The 16,974-nt window shown below is 51.2% G+C and overlaps 1 protein-coding gene across 1 annotated transcript; it reads left to right on the top strand.

Annotated features, from left to right (window-relative positions):
• The first annotated feature begins 3,649 nt into the window (after nucleotides 1-3,649).
• Nucleotides 3,650-15,525, top strand: IFNAR2 (interferon alpha and beta receptor subunit 2). Its single transcript, XM_021538749.3, has 10 exons — nucleotides 3,650-3,766; nucleotides 5,623-5,933; nucleotides 7,082-7,178; nucleotides 9,818-9,859; nucleotides 10,185-10,314; nucleotides 10,630-10,799; nucleotides 12,028-12,200; nucleotides 12,459-12,621; nucleotides 13,294-13,412; nucleotides 14,746-15,525. The coding sequence occupies exons 3-10, from the start codon at nucleotides 7,136-7,138 to the stop codon at nucleotides 15,436-15,438; spliced, it is 1,533 nt and encodes a 510-aa protein (XP_021394424.2). The 5' UTR covers nucleotides 3,650-3,766; nucleotides 5,623-5,933; nucleotides 7,082-7,135; the 3' UTR covers nucleotides 15,439-15,525.
• The last annotated feature ends 1,449 nt before the right edge of the window (nucleotides 15,526-16,974 follow it).

Below are 16,974 nucleotides of genomic sequence, written 5' to 3'. Positions count from 1 at the left end.
TTTTGTCTGTTGTTAAATATCTATTATTAGTAGATATTTAGAATAGAGACTCGACAAGGTAAAGGCTTTGTCAAACCTCTGATGGGGGGAGACAAAACAATTCTGAAGCCATTATTATTATTATTATTATTATTATTATTATTATTATTATTATTTTAAAAATTAATTACTGGCTTTTATTTTGAGTGTGCTGATCCATGACATACTGGAAGGTTTAATAAACTGAGGTGGTGCTCAGACACAACTCAATCTTCCAAAGGTTTAACGAAAACTTGCCAAGACAAAGAGCAAAAATCGGTGTACATTGAATTTTAAAACAGGTATATCCCACCAGACTTCCCAATGGCTTTTCCAGTATTTTTTCCTAGAGAAACAGCATCACCTTCAGGCCACAGAAAGACACATCCCGGGTTTTTTTTTTAATTGGGAAAATGTAGAAAAATACTTCTCAAAATCTTACTTCTCAAAATCTTACTTCTCAAAATCTTTAAAAAATGCTCTTTTAAATTCTTTCTGAGCCAAGATTGCAAAAAACGAACATTAAAAAAATTAGGACTGTACACAAATTAAAATAAACAGAGGGAAGGAGCAGTCTCTCCTGGTTTTGGATGCACTGAAGTCTCAGAAGAGCCCACACAGCAAAAGTCCAGCCAGCAGAAATATAAATACATATTTTTTTTTATTCTCCACCTCTTTGCAAAGGGCACTGTGGCAATTTTTCTGCAAGCTGAAAGCCGCAGTGACGCCAAGAGAGCCAAAAGGCCCCTGTGGTAGAGGAGCAGTAGAAAACAGGATGTTTCAGGCGGTGCAGGACGACGTCCTCAGCAGAAATCAGATTTCTGCTCCGAGTTCAGACCCAACCACCACAGCACAGGAGGAAACGCTGTGGGCACCTGGGCTGCTGCAGGCGCCCTGCCAGATCAGCTCTAAGGTCTGCTGGAACTCCAAATGTCCCTCAGACATCTTTAGAGGTTCCAGGCCTTGGTCAGGAGCATTCTAGACCCTGGCAGGCAGCTGGAAACAGCTGGGATTTTGGGTTTGAGCCATGGAATGAGTTACCAGCTTTGAAGGTGGAACAAGCAGTCACAAAAGGTTAAATAGTATAGTAAATGTAGTTACAAAGTAGGGAGGAAATTTTTTTAGTGTTGTACGGGGGGTTTTAGTGCCTGTCCAGGGGGGTTTTTACTTTGTACATGGGGGTCAGAAGTTCTAAGATGGAGGAAAGTGGGCTGATCCTGTTCTTCCTCCTTCTTCTTCCTCACCTCCATGTTCTTGGTGATGTTGGCACTCACAGATTGGTTTAGAGTAGAAAAGCACCTTGTAACATAGGTAGTAGGTATTGGGGGAAAACTTTAAACACGTAACACGTAATGTACCATATAAAAGATAGAAAAGCACCATTTAATATAGGTAATAGGCACTGGGGACAAACTGTAAACATGTAACACGTAATGTACCATATAAAAGATAGAAAATCACCATTTAATATAGGTAATAGGCATTGGGAAAAACTGCAAACATGTAACACGTAATGTACCATATAAAAGAGAGCAGCAGCCCTGGGCGGGGAGAGAGAAGAAGAAGAAGTCAGAGAGGATGTCAGGGTGTGTGTGTGCCTCTGCCTGAGCTGTGAGCAAACCACAGCAGCCCCAGAAGAAAATCTTTTAGGTAACTCACAATAAACTGCCTTGAGACCGAACAGCAAGAGCCTGAGCAGTTTTTCTTTGGAAGCACGGGTTGGAGGAGAAATTTCACCACCACATGAGACCCCAGAGCAAGCCCAGGGTTCCCACAAAGGTCCACCCCAACCAAAGCGATTCCACAATTCTTTGGTGTTAAACCAGATGGGTTTCACTGTGCCAGGGGAACTGCAATGAACACTCTGGGTTCTTCTCTGTAACTTTGCTTTGCAGTGAGAGGCACAAGGCAGAGGCTGCAGTGAACAGGAAATTCAGCATTTCAGCTGCTCCCTCAATGTTCCCTCAGGCACCTCCTGCCCTGCCCAGGCCGAGCTGCTCCTCACCCAGCCTGGCTGGGCAGGAACCCCCTGGGCTATGGAAGCACCCCTGGGATGCTCTGGGGGGAAAAACCCCTGGAGGGGCTCCAGGAGAGCTGCAGAGGGACTGGGGACAAGGATGGAGGGACAGGAGCCAGGGAATGGCTCCCACTGCCAGAGGGCAGGGCTGGGTGGGAGATTGGGAATTGGGAATTGTTCCCTGGCAGGGTGGGCAGGGCTGGGTGGGAGATTGGGAATTGGGAATTGTTCCCTGGCAGGGTGGGCAGAGCTGGCACAGGGTGGACAGTGAATCAGAGAATTCCAGAATATCCTGAGCTGTAGGGACCCCCAGGGACCCCCCAGTTCCCTGCCCAGACCCCACCAACCCCAGCCTGGGCATCCCTGGCAGCACTGCCCAAAGGCTCCTGCAGCTCTGGCAGCCTCGGGGCCGTGCCCATTCCCTGGGCAGTGCCAGCACCTCTGGGGAAGAGCCTTTCCCTGATTGCAGCCTGAGCTGGCCTGGCCCAGCCCCAGGCACTCCCTGGTGCTGTCCCTGGCCCAGAGCAGAGATCGGAGCTGTCCCTGCAGCCCCGGGGAGCTCTGACCTCAGGCTGCTCCAGGCTGAGCTGCCCCAGGGACCTCGGGGGTCCCTCCAGACCTTCCCCACCTCTGGGCACTTTCCAACAGCTTCTGACCTTTTATTGAGACAGCCAGAACTGTCCCCAGCACTGGGGCTGAGGCTGCCCCAGCCCAGAGCTGAGTGGGACGATCCCTTCCCTCCGGGCAGTGATGGTGGGCCTGGTGTCCCCAGGACAGGGATGTCCCTCCTGGCTGCAGGGCACTGCTGCCTGTGTGATGATCTGCCCGACTCAGATATTGCTGCCCACGGACCAGGATGCACAGGTCTCTTCCTTTCCCTTCCCTTCCCTTCCCTTCCCTTCCCTTCCCTTCCCTTCCCTTCCCTTCCCTTCCCTTCCCTTCCCTTCCCTTCCCTTCCCTTCCCTTCCCTTCCCTTCCCTTCCCTTCCCTTCCCTTCCCTTCATCCCTGGCAGTGCCCAGGGCCAGGTTGGACCCTGGGGCTGGAGCAGCCTGGCACAGTGGGAGGTGTCCCCATGGCAGGGGTGGCACTGGGTGGCATTTGGCGTCCCTCCAACCCAAACCTGCTGCGACTTTGAGTCTGTAAACACGGCAGGGCATCAGCCACCGCTCCCGCAGCTTTCCCGCACAGCGAACAGCGCAGAGCCGGAGGCGGAGCGGGCGCGGAGGAGTGAGGGAAAGGGAAATAAGGGAATAATAGTGGCAGAGAGGGAAATAAAAGCAGAAACCGAAACAAAAGCAGCGAAGCCTTCCCGCGGGCGCGGGGACGGAGCGGCGCCGCTGGGCGGGGCCTGAGGGCGAGGGGCGGGGCTCAAGGGATGGGGGCGTGGTCTGGGTGAGGGGCGTGGCTTACCAGTTAGGGGCGTGGTTTCTCTGTTTGGAGGCGTGGTTTGCCTGTTTGGGGGCGTGGTTTATCTATTTTGGGGCGTGGTTTTACTGTGTTGGGGGCGTGGTCTGACTGATTGGCGGCGTGACCTGACGTATCAGGGCGTGGTTTGCCTGTCTGGGGGCGTGGCCTGGCGGAGGGGCGTGGTCGCTCCTCCCCGTCCCCGCCGCCATTTCCCGCTGGGCGCCGCCGCGGGCGGCAGCGCTGGGCATTAGTGAGGTGCTACGGGCAGCGATAAGGAGCGATGAGGAGCCGGAGCGGAGCCCGTGGGGACTCCCCGCCGCAAGGTACGGCTGGGAGGGGGCGGTGTGCGCGCTGCCCTGTCCCCCCGCTGCCCCGGGCGCGGCAATGCGGCGGCTCCCTGAGGCGAGCGGGCCGCGCTCCCTGCGCCGCCTGAGGGGAGAGGTCTGGGCCGCCGCCCGGCTGCTCCGGGCGATTCCGGCAGGGCTCCGCGGCTCCGGGAGTGCTCTGCTGGCGCACCCGGAGCCGCACACGGAGCCGCAAACCCCGCCGGGTTCGCCTGTGGCAGCGCCCCGCTGGCTGCACTGAGCGCGGCCGTGGGCTGCGAGGTGCCTGGGGCTGGGAACAGCACCGCGGCCTGCTGTTTGTGAGGGGCTGAGCCATCCCCACGGGTCCCACTGCACAGAATCCCAAATCCCAGGGCTGGCAAAGCCCTCCCAGCCCAGGGAGTCCCAGCTGGGCCCCATGCCCACCTTGTCCCCAGCCCAGAGCACTCAGTGCCACCTCCAGGGGACACCTGCAGGGATGGGCACTGCAAAGCTCCCTGGGCAGCCCCTGCCAGGGCCTGAGCACCCTTTCCATGGGGAAATTGCTGCTGCTGTCCCAGCTGAGCCTGCCCTGGCCCAGCCTGGGGCTGTCTGTTCCCCAGCACTGTGGCAGTCCATGGGAAAACGGCTCTTGGTAATGGTGTTGGGTTACTCAGGTTGGGTGATTTCCAAAACCTCAGGAGTGGTTTATCCAAAGTCTCCCAGCACTTGTGGGGGGGAGTAATGCTACAGACATGTGGTTCCTTGGCACAGCTGGATTCAGGATTTTATAGAGCTCCAAGGGTGCCAGGATGGTGCCAGGCTCTGCCCAGTGGTGCCAGTGGCAAGCCAAGGAGCAATGGCCAGGAACTAAACCACGGCAGTTCCAGCCCAGCCCGAGGAAGAACTTCCTTCCCTGGAGGGGCAGAGCCCTGGAAGAGCTGCCCAGGCAGGGGCTGGAGTCTCCCCCTCTGGAGACCTCCCAAACCCCCTGGGCACCTCTGGAGACCTCCCAGACCCCCAGGGCACCTCTGGAGACCTCCCAAACCCCCTGGGCACGTTCCTGTGTCGCTGCTGCAGGGGGCCCTGCCTGGGCAGTTTCAGAGGTCCCTGTGCAGGCTCAGAATGTTCCCCTGCAGACATCCCTGCTGCCAGTCAGTCTCTCTGCCTCTCTCAGTATTTCCATAAGATGATTTATGTAATTTAGTAGACCATCTGCTTGCTTCCAAGAATTGGGGAAGAGTTTTTCTGAAATATGAGCCTCTGACTTTTAAAACCTCAAAGCAGCTTTTTTTTCTTTTCTGATTGGAAGCAAATATAACCCCATCCAGCCTGAACCTGCGAGCCACTAAAGTGATCCCAGGGCTGGAGCCCCTCTGCTGCCAGGCTGGGAGAGCTGGGAATGTTCAACCTGCAGAGGAGAAGCTCCAGGGAGAGCTCAGAGCCCTGACAGGGCCTGGAGGGGCTCCAGGAGAGCTGCAGAGGGACTGGGGACAAGGATGGAGGGACAGGAGCCAGGGAATGGCTCCCTACTGCCAGAGGGCAGGGATGGGTGGGAGACTGGGAATTGGGAATTGTTCCCTGGCAGGGTGGGCAGGGCTGGGATGGAATTCCCAGATTCCCCTGGATCCCTGGCAGTGCCCAAGGCCAGGTTGGAGCAGCCTGGCACAGTGGGAGGTGTCCCTGCCGTGGCAGGGGTGGGGTGGGATGAGGTGTGGGGTCCCTCCAGCCCAGCCAGCTGTGATTCCATGGGCTCCAGCTGTGGCTGCTGTGCCAGTGTGCCCTGCAGTGGGGCTCCAGGCAGGTCCCGGGGTCTCCCGTGGGCACAGCCTGGCCTCAGGGCCTGATCTCTCTGCTGATTTGTGGCCTCTCCACAGGCACTGCCGCAGCCCTGAAGAGGAGGAGTGGCAAAAGCTCGTCACCGTTCTGACAGAAATGGTTTTCCTCTGGAATCTCCCTGGCAGCGGTAGATCTGCAGAGGACATCCAGCTTTAGACAGCTGTGGAATCCTGGCGATGAGCACATTTTATCACAATTTCTCAGGAAGGTGCAGAACAAGTCAGCTGGCTTTGAGCATGCCTCATGCAGGAGACTCCTTTGTTCAGCAGGCAGAGGCACACGGGAGCCTGCTGTGATTCCCAGAGTGGCACTGTTGCTGTCCTGGCAGCATGGCCAACAAGGATCCGAGGTACACCCACACATCCCCGGGGCAGGGGGGGCTTTGGACAGGGCCTGCCGTGAACTGCAAGGGTTAACAGGGAAAGGAAATGCTTTTACAAGTGAATGCAGCATCCCCAGGCTTTCTCCTGAAGGGAACACTTTGAACAGCCTGGAGAAACACAACCTGCAGGTGTAGCTGCTCTTTGCAATGGCTTTTGCTTGAATGAAGTAACAAAGTGAGGGGGGTGGAAGGTTCCCTGAGGCTGTGGAATTGTTAGTTGCACAGAGACAATTTCCTAACATTTATCCAGTGATTTCTACACTCCTGCCAGAACTCCGAGCACAGAGAGATTGGCTTCTCAGATAAGGGGTTTTACTTAATCTGAATTTAACAGATGACTTCTGTCCCGTGTTAATATATGATTATACAGGGTTATATATGAATATACAGAGTGTTCTTTGACATGATTTTAAACCGGTTGTTTTGCAGGGAAAATAATTCCAATTGTATTTGCAAATCATGTTAAGTTGAAAAGCAGTTAATTTTTGTTAAGCCTGAGGGGAAGATTCTAACTCAACTAATCCCAGCTAACTCAACACCAGGTCTTGTGGATGTTAATATTATGGGGATGTTAAATAGAGTAAAAAAAACAGTGAAGAGAAGGATTATTTTAATAGATCTTATGCATTAAAAATTGTAACATAAATTTAATAACTTCTTCATAATGATTTTTTTTCTAAGCTCCCTGTTCATCTTTTCTCTTTCTGGAAATGTTTTTTACAATGGTGAGGAGTATATTTCAAACAAAGCCAAGGAAGTTTTGTTTCCATTGTATAAATGAAGTTGCAGTGAGTGGCATTGAATTTTCAGATACAATCTTAATACAAAGTTAATATAAGTAATCATACAGTGGCTTCTGCTTTATTTGAGGTGGTAGGAGCCCCTTCCATGTGGAAAATGGGGAGTGCTGTTGCCATGAAAATGGACAAAATTGCCATAAAATGATAAAGATCAGTCCCCCCGCCCAGTAACTCTTCCAGTACCACTGCCCTCCTTCAGACACTGGAGAGTGAAGGCAACTCTGTACAGGAACCTTGGGTTACTTAAAACTTATTTACTAAGGTAATTTACTGTGATAATTTAGTAAAATGTGCTTGTTTTTGATGTTTTTGTAGGAACTGCAGCAGAATGTTCCTTTGGCAAGCAGAGAGGTTTGTTTGTTAACCTCCATGAGAACTCCAATGGATGTGCCAGTGCCTCTCTGTCAGCTTGGTAAGTACCTGAACCTTTGGGTTAGAGAGCAGCACTGCAGGGAGCTCATTAATTCCTTAATAATCCTGCTGAGTTAATGAAGTAAGCAAATCTCGGGGTCTGTGTGTCAGGATGACCCCAAGATTGTAAAAGTCTTTTTTCTCCCAGCCTGAGCAGCCAAAGAAGGAGTCTGGATGTGCAGGGTCAGCCTCTCAAGGTTGTTTCTCTTTCCTTACCTGTAACATTCTCTCTCTGAGCTGCTGAGCTCTGTCCAGCAGGCCAGCCATGGCATTCTGTCCTGGACTCTGACAAGAAACCACCATGGTATGGTAGAACTCTCCCTGGAGTAATTCCCACAGTAAGGGGCTCTTGTGTTACCCCTGCATGCTCCATTCTGTGCATAAACCACGAGCAGGGCTGGAGCCCCTCTGGAGCCAGGCTGGGAGAGCTGGGAATGTTCAGCCTGCAGAGGAGAAGCTCCAGGGAGAGCTCAGAGCCCTGCCAGGGCCTGGAGGGGCTCCAGGAGAGCTGCAGAGGGACTGGGGACAAGGATGGAGGGACAGGAGCCAGGGAATGGCTCCCACTGCCAGAGGGCAGGGCTGGGTGGGAGTTGGGAATTGGGAATTGTTCCCTGGCAGGGTGGGCAGGGCTGGGATGGAATTCCCAGATTTCCCCTGGATCCCTGGCAGTGCCCAAGGCCAGGTTGGACACTGGGGCTGGAGCAGCCTGGCACAGTAGGAGTGTCCCTGCCATGGCAGGGGTGGCACTGGGTGGGATTTGAGGTCCTTCCCAGTCCAGACCATTCCATTCCATGGTTCTGCCTCCCTGCACATCCAGGAACTCTCAGTTACATGTGAGGGTTTTTATTTTTTATTCTGAGTTTTCCCAGCACTCCTCAGTTTCCAGATTAGCAGGTGAAACAAGCACAGTTTGGCTCAGCTGTTGTTGGTGTGAGAAGGGGTTTGTTAGGATCCTTTAATTGTATAAAAAGGGTCAGATCATCATCCCAGAACCCCAGACTGGTTTGGCTTGGGAGGGACCCTAAATCCCACCCAGTGCCACCCCTGCCATGGCAGGGACACCTCCCACTGTCCCAGGCTGCTCCAAGCCCTGTCCAGCCTGGCCTGGGACACTTCCAGGGCTGGTAGAGACTCTAGATAGACCAAGATGCTGAAGAAGATTCCCCACACAATTTCCAGACTATCTGTATTTCCCCAGGCTGAATCTCCCCAGTTACTTGTTCTAAGATATTTGTCTTGGTTGTGTTTCCTTTGTTTGAGTGTATCACAAACAATTTTGCAACTGTATGACTTCTTTGCTAAACTTGTTTGTTCAAACAAAGTTCAGAGGCAATGGGAGCTCTGAACTGAAAGGAATTTGGCTTGGGTAGAGAAGAGGCTTTGAAGAATCAAATAATGTTAACTGGAATGCAGCAGCTGTTCAGCAGACACAAATTATTACAAGTCTGATCTTGTGCTCAGATGATAATAATAGTTAAAATATTGCTTTATTTATCCCCACTGGATGTTTATTTCCAAGTGGGTGATTTCCTACCTAGTCAGAAATCCATTGTTCTACCTTTAGTTGCAGTTAAACCCATTGTTTGTGGATCTCCATAAAGATTATTTAGGTTTTCTAATTCAAGGCCCAGATTTCTCTTTTCACAGTCATGGTGACTGTGGTACATCTTTTTAACACAACAGGTCAAGACAAAAGAGAGTTTTATGAAGATAAGGAAGGAACTCTCCAGATTTTCCCATGGAATTGATGTAAAATAGAGAAGAAATGTGTTTGGAATTAAAGTAGTGACTGCTTTGGCCAACTGAGTGTGGGAGTCAGCATCTGAGTCAGAGACATGACCACAAAATACCTTAAAATAAGAACAGGAAGTTTCTCCTTGTTGCATACAAAGCAGAAGGGAGGCTGAAGGGGCTTGAGAAAAAAAATAATTTGAAGAGTGAGAACCAAAACTTCAAGTGTTTTGAAGCACTGTGTTGAAAAGATGGGAACAGTGAGAAGCTGAGTTGGTCAAGGAAAAGAATCCTGGATGCAGAGAGACCCTGGGTGGGTCACAGCTTCCTAGGGAGGTTTTACAGAAGCTGTAGGAACCCCTGGAGTGGCAGGACTGCCAGGGAAGCTGGGGCTGCCCCTGGAAGTGTCCAAGGCCAGCTTGGAGCAGCCTGGGACAGTGGGAGGTGTCCATGCTCATGGCAGGGGGGTGGAATTTGGTTCTTTAAGGTCCCTTCCAACCCAAACTTTCTGGGATCCATGAGAGAGAGTCAAGCAATAATGGAATATTTTCCCAGATCAGTTCTAAAATTCTTGGGATGGCTTGAAAAGGTGTTTGAAATCCAGTCAGAGTCCTCTGAGACATGATTTGATGAGAACATCTTGGGTGTTTTTGCTGACACTGAGTCTTAAACCTCACATGAGGGAGCAGCGTCAGGATCCAGGAACCAGCTCCTCCTCAGGTTCATGGACATTTCTCCCAGGCTCTGGAGAAGGAAGGAAGTGTAGGAAAATCTGGGAAGACGTGAAAGAAAGTAACAGTTCCACCAGGGAGTAATGGGTGTGAACCCAATTGTTGCAAATGAATACCTGAAATAAAAGTCAGGTCCTGTGGATACACCAATGCATTAATACAGAGTTTCACTTTCCAGTGTGCCTGACCTTTCTGTCTACAGCTGTTTGCAGCCTGCCTGGTAAGAGTGTTACCATCTTTAAAATGTTTTCCCTAACACATTTCATAGCTTGCACATCCTCACCAATCATCATTGTGGAACTTCATGCTTTTTGAAGAAAGAGAAATGTACTCCATGTGCACAGTGCTTTGCATTGCTATGTCTGTTGTGCTGAGCTCTCCCCTGAGGCTGCTTTTTGGGGCAAATCCTGAGCTGCTCTGAATGGGTTTATTTATTAGAATTGTTGCAAAGCTCAGAGTTGTTTGTTGCTTGTTCTTTTTTGTTTTGTTTTGGTTTTTTTTTTGTGTTTTTTTTTTTTTTTTTTTTTGGTTTTTGTCCTTTCTAGAAAGAATTTTGGAGGGGCTTCCCTACAACCTTCAGATGGACTCCCACAATTTCCAGCACATTTTGTCCTGGCAGGCAGAACATGACCCAGCTGTGCCAGCATCCTACAACGTGCTGTACAGAGACCACAGGCAAGTCACACTAAAGGCACAAATTCTGCTTCTCATGTTTTTTGGCCCAAAGAGAAGGGAGCTTTGGAGTGCCCCTGGAGGTGGCACTGAGTGCTCTGGGCTGGGGACAAGGTGGGCATGGGGCCCAGCTGGGACTTCCTGGGCTGGGAGGGCTTTTCCAGCCCCAAGGATTTGGGATTCTGTGAAAATAGTAAAGCTGAGGTTTTTCTCTGTTTTTCCTGGGTTTTTTTCCTTAGTTTTTATGTTATTTTTTTTTTCCCTGAGAAATGCCCTTCTCACATCAGAGAATGGAGACTCTTTTTCTCTTTTCTGCAGGAGCCAGAGCTGGATGAGTGCTCAGCAGTGTTCAGGCATTGCCCAGCTCTCCTGTGAGCTGACAGAGGAGTTCAAGGACACATCCCCTGAGTATTCTGTACTTGTTCAGAGCATTGGAGGAGCTCAGGTGCTCAATTCTTCTGTGCTGCGTTTTGTGCCACTCATTGAGAGTAAGATCTCTGCATTTCTTTTTTTTGTAGTTTTCATTAGCAGCTGATGCCTGAATTATGTTCTGCTGCCTTTTCTGTAAGACTTCACACTGACTTGGTTGGTGGCTATTTGTATGTAGTATTTCATAGATCTGTTACAAAGCCTAAAGTACATAGATAAGTTTCTAAAATTAGTAGTTCTGATAAAGGAGTGAGGCTCTGGTTTTGAAATAAGTGCATTATAAATATAAAGGAAATACAGTAGTGCATTGACAAACACCAAGTAAAAATCTCCTGACTGTGTAAGCTACATAACTTAAAAAACAACATTGTTTTTGTATGTTCAGATAGTGAATGTTAAAAAATGCCAAGTGTGCACTTGGTGTAGGGAAGAGATTGATGGACAAACTATCAATCTGCCCTTTTCCATGCTGAAGAGACTTGTCTTTATTGCCAGAGGTTGGCTTCACCCCTGGCTCTGCTTAAAATGCAGTTTTGAGCTCAGAGAGGCAGATATTGAGGAATAGCTGGAGAGCTGTGGAGGATGAACTGATGATGTTTCCCCTGAGCTCAGCAGAGGCAGCTGAGTCCCCTTCCAGAGCCAGAAATGAGGGAACACTAGGGAATGAGGAGAACATCCCGAGGAGGAGCCCTGCAGTCCCTCAGCAGCTGATTTAGTAAAAAGGACAGGACAAAGGGGAATGGCTTTCAGCTGAAGGAGGGCAGGGCTGGATGGGATACTGGGAAATAGGAGTTGTTCCCTGGCAGGGTGGGCAGGGCTGGGATGGAATTCCCAGATTCCCCTGGATCCCTGGCAGTGCCCAAGGCCAGGTTGGACACTGGGGCTGGAGCAGCCTGGGACAGTGGGAGGTGTCCCTGCCATGGCAGGGGTGGCACTGGGTGGGCTCTGAGGTCCCTTCCCAACCCAACCTATTCCAGGATTCTCTTCTGTACTTTAACCTCAGCTTCAATCTCAGGCAGATACAAAGATCACATTTCTGTGAAGCTGGAGCAAACCCTCTGTCCCCTTTCTGCTTCTTCCTTCCAGTCCTTTTCCTTTAAAATCAGGCCATGTGGGAATGATGATTTGGCTGTGGAAGTTAAATGTTGCAAGGCCAAATGTGGATTTACAGCAGTGACCTCTCTGGACTGTGCTGAGCCAGCTCTGTGTGCATCACAGAAGTAGAATTGGTGCTGGATAAGGTGTGTATTTTTCCATCATTTTTTCCTCTTTCTTGTTTTCCAACAGCAATTCTGGGACCACCAGAAGTGAATATCACTTCCTGTCTAAGCTGCATCAATGTCACCATAAAGCTGCCAGCCTCTCACTTCAGAGCCAAGGGGAAGCTGCTGTCTTTAATTGATATCTATGAAGAGCTGGATTATGACATCACGCTGAAATCAGAGGATGGAGAGCTTAAGGTAGGGAAATTTGGGAACAGTTGTGCTTTAAGGGAGGAACACAGAAGGCATAAAATGGCTCTGATGCTTAACAGGTTCCCAAAACCAAGTATGTGAATAAAAGCAAAGGAAAACATAAAAATAGATTGCTTAGAAGAAAAGAGAGATCACAGCCTGCAGAATCTGAGCTTCCTTTCACTGCAGGGGGCAGGTCTGGAGGAGGGAGCAGGGGCTCTTTCCAGCCAATGACCGACTTCAAAACATTGTTTTTCATGGCAGAGGCCTCGGCAGACAACCACTGAAGAGGTGTTTAGTACTGTCATTGAAGAACTGTATCCCAGCAGGAATTATTGTGCATCCGTGGGGGTCACTGCATCCCTGAACAGGAATTTTGTCCCCTCCCCCTTGAAATGTGTCACCACAGACTCGGAGGCTCGGCAAGGTGAGGGAGCTGTGGGGCAGGGGGTTGGTCTGGGTGTGCTATGTGTTCTTTTGGTGTAGAGACACTTACAGTTCAGTCCTAAAAAACAAGTGATCACAGAATCATGGAATGTCCTGAGCTGGAGGGACCCCCCAGTGCCAGCCCTGCCCTGCCCAGACCCCACCAACCCCAGCCTGGGCATCCCTGGCAGCGCTGCCCAAAGGCTCCTGCAGCTCTGGCAGCCTCGGGGCCGTGCCCATTCCCTGGGCAGTGCCAGCACCTCTGGGGAAGAGCCTTTCCCTAAAACCCACCCTAAATCCCTCCTGGCTCAGCTCCAGCTGATCTTTGGGTGCTCTCCCTCAAAGCCTCACTGGCAGAGAGAAACATTCCAAGAGAGAACCATTATGGGTGTTTAGGAGGGAAATATAAAACCCCACCAGCTTTGGGGCAGCAAATCTCTTGGCAATCCCCTGAGCCATACAGATCTCCACTAACTCTGCAGAAATACGGAGTCACTTCTTTTATAATTCCTGATGCTAATTTGGGATTTGGTCTTGTTTTGAATTTGACTTTCACAGGTCCCTTCTAACCAAAATTATTGGTGATTCCTAATAGCTGTTGTGACTGGGAGATCTGGAATGTGGTGGTGGGACACTTCCTCCATGTGTGTTTATTTGATTTTTATCACTCCAGGGTATCATGAAGTTCCAGTGGCAGTTGCTGTCGGTGTTTCACTGATAATTGCTGCAGTCCTGAAGTGTGTGCATTCAGCAGGTTTTATTTTCCCGGAGTTTACCCTTCCTCAGACCTTGGTATGTAGCAGCTCTCAGATCTGCCCTTTCTGCCTGGCAGCAGGATGTTTTAACAGCTGGAATTCCCAATCTTGTGCTTTAGGTACAAGTTCTGTAAGAGCACAGAATGTTTGCATTTGCAGTTTACCTCAGTCAGAGATGATCTCTGGGCTGCTAAGTTTTGTCTGATCTTCAGAAAAAATATTCAAAACCATTTCTTGCTATTTCTGTGACAAGCTACTAGCAGAGAGGATCATCCCACCCTGCTCAGGGGGAACATTCTGGAATATTGCACTCAGCTCTGGTCCCCACAGGCTGGAGTAGGCCCAGAGCAGGGCCAGGGGGTGAGCAGAGGGCTGGAGAAGCTGCCCTGTGAGGAGAGACCGGAGGAGAAGTTGTTCCACTGTTTAATAATAATAAAATAATCTCTCTTGGACTTCTTCTGTGATCAAGCACAGAGGGAGCCAGTCCAGAGGCAGCTAATTTATTTCCATAGATTGAATTGCCACTAAATTTCAAGCAAAAAAACAAGACTTCTTGTTTCTATATTTTAGCTTGTTCTATTTTTTACAGTCTCTGACTTCTTTTCCGTTTAATTCTTTAGAGTTTTTCAGCATAGATATTTTTCATTTTTTACAAACATGCCCAGATGGGTATCACTTTTTTCTATCACTTTTTTCTAAGACTTTTTCCATGTTTCTGTTATTTGCTATGTCAGCACTCGCATCCCAACAATTGCTGAACGCATTACTAAGGAATGTCTAAGGTTTATTTATTTATTATTGTCAACATGACAAATGCTTCAAATATTGAATAATCCTCTGAAGTGCAGAGGGAAGACAGGGCTTGGGATATTAAAATGGTGAAGATTGCTTCAAAAGATAATTTCTAAAGGATATGAAAATTGCTCAGCCTTGATAGAGGTGACTGCAGGAGTTGAGAGAGTGACAAACTCAGCTCACTCTGGCAGGGTGGGCAGGTCCTGGCACAGGTGCCCAGAGCAGCTGTGGCTGCCCCTGGATCCCTGGCAGTGCCCAAGGCCAGGCTGGACACTGGGTTTGGAGCAGCCTGGGACAGTGGGAAGTGTCCCTGCCCTGGCAGGGGATTGGAATGTGATGGTCTTTTAAGATCCCTTCCCACTCAAACCATTCAGGGGCTCTGTGATGTTCAGCAACAGAAAAGAAGGAGTGATCCTAGATACCCTGAACTCTGCAAAAAAAAAAGCCCAAACTGTGGCACAGAGGGAATCATTTGACAGCCTCATGGCTGGAGGTTGTTTGGGGTATTTTTTCATGCTGTTGTGTGCATATGTGCAAAAGTGGCTGAGTGGATTGAATTCATTTTACTCTTCCAGGCATACATCAAGAAGTTGGCCTACTCGCCGTGGGTGTCTGAGTCAGAAGCACTGGCCTCTGTGGAGATCATCCCCAGAGAGGTGAAAAGCAAGGCCAGGCGCTGCAGAGGCAGCGACAGCAGTGACAGCGACAGCAGTGACAGTGACAGCAGTGACAGCGACAGCAGTGCCCCGTGTGACCACGACTACACCAGGCGGGACAGGCTGGGCAGGGGCAGTGTCCCCCAGCGCTGTGACACCCCCAGCAGCCCGAGGCAGTACTCGGAGAGCAGCACCTGTGAGCACAGCAGCAGCCAGGCTGGGGACACGCCAGCTGCTGAGCCACAGCAGCTCCAGGAGCACCCTGGAGGGGACGGAGACACGAGCAGCCAGTTGCTGAGCCCTCTCTCTGGGGACAGCGGCGAGCCCCAGAGCGGCAGCGGGTGCTTCACCATCAGCCTGCACACGGTGCTGCTGGGAACCCTGGAGCAGGACGGGCACGGCTCTGCAGCTGCTGCCCCAGCCCAGCAGGATGCAGAGGGCTGGCACTGTGCCCATGCTCTGCAGGAAAAGCTGCTGGAGGACACGGGAAGTGGGCAGGGGGCACCTTGTTCTAATGACTTCCCTGAGTGGCAAAAGTCCTCCTCTTCCTCTGAGGAAAGCGACTCTTCGGACTCGGACACAGAGCAAGTAACGGGGTACATGAGGAGGTGAAGGGAGAACTGCTTTTACTTTATAACATAGGAACCGGTGTTGTCCAACTTTTATTTCTGCACTGAACACACAGGTGTTGTCCTGTCATTAGCATTGTGTGAGTGTGGGCTCCTACAGAAAGAGCTGGGAGTGTTTGTCTGGAGAAGGATCCAAAGAGACCTTAGAGCCCCTTCCTGTGCCTAAAGGGGCTCCAGAAGAGGGGCTTTGGATGAGGGATGGAAGGACAGGGCAAGAGGGAATGGCTTCAGACTGACAAGAGGGCAGTTCTGGATTAGAAATTGTTCCCAGTGAAAGTGAGTAAAGACAGTTTGCAGGGGCTGGAGGGACAGGACACAGGGAATGGCTCCCACTGCCAGAGGGCAGGGCTGGATGGGGGTTGGGAATTGGGAATTGTTCCCTGGCAGGGTGGGCAGGGCTGGGATGGAATTCCCAGAGCAGCTGTGGCTGCCCCTGGATCCCTGGCAGTGCTCAAGGCCAGGCTGGACACTGGGGCTGGAGCTGCCTGGGACAGTGGAAGGCTGGTCTCCCAACCAGACCACTTTTACATTTTTTTAATTCTTTGTCATTGGATTTTTGTGAAACCTGTTCTTCTGGCTGGATGCTGTATTTGTGCAGAGAACGCTGATCAAGTGGAACAGTGGGGGCAGAGACAGGAACACTCAGCTGACAAAAGAGTGGATCGAGGCATTAATACATTTCTCCAATTTATTTTTAAATAATTTTCTACGATTACTCATTCATATTAAAATATTTTTATAACACTTAAAATCCCCGCTCTGAGCAGCCCCAGTGTGTGAGGGGGAACAGAGATGGCCTGTGAGGGAACCGGAGTATGAGGTGGCCCGGCTCGCCCTGTGGGGAAGGGCTCGGGGTGCCAGGGCTCCCTCACCTGCTCCTCTCTGTGGGAAGGGTTTGGGGTGCCGGGGCTCCTGGTGCCCGCTCCTCTCTGTGGGAAGGGTTTGGGGTGCCGGGGCTCCCGGTGACTGCTCCTCTCTGTGGGAAGGGTTTGGGGTGCCGGGGCTCCCGGTGACTGCTCCTCTCTGTGGGAAGGGTTTGGGGTGCCGGGGCTCCTGGTGCCCGCTCCTCTCTGTGGGAAGGGTTTGGGGTGCCGGGGCTCCCTCACCCGCTCCTCTCTGTGGGGAAGGGTTTGGGGTGCCGGGGCTCCCGGTGACTGCTCCTCTCTGTGAGGAAGGGTTTGGGGTGCCGGGGCTCCCTCACCCGCTCCTCTCTGTGGGGAAGGGTTTGGGGTGCCGGGGCTCCCGGTGACTGCTCCTCTCTGTGGGGAAGGGCTCGGGGTGCCGGGGCTCTTGGTGCCCGCTCCGCCCCGTGGGGAAGGGTTTGGGGTGCCGGGGCTCCTGGTGCCTGTTCCTCTCTGTGGAGAAGGGCTCGGGGTGCCGGGGCTCCCTCACCTGCTCCTCTCTGTGGAGAAGGGCTCGGGGTGCCGGGGCTCCTGGTGCCCGCTCCGCCCCGTGGGGAAGGGCTCAGGGTGCCGGGGCTCCTGGTGACCGCTCCTCTCTGTGAGGAAGGGGAAGGGCT

This window comes from Lonchura striata, chromosome 2, assembly GCF_046129695.1.
Source record: "Lonchura striata isolate bLonStr1 chromosome 2, bLonStr1.mat, whole genome shotgun sequence".
Lineage (NCBI taxonomy): Eukaryota > Metazoa > Chordata > Aves > Passeriformes > Estrildidae > Lonchura > Lonchura striata.
The sequence above is the reverse complement of the archived record's forward strand: the minus strand, read 5'-3'. Positions and strand labels throughout refer to the sequence as shown.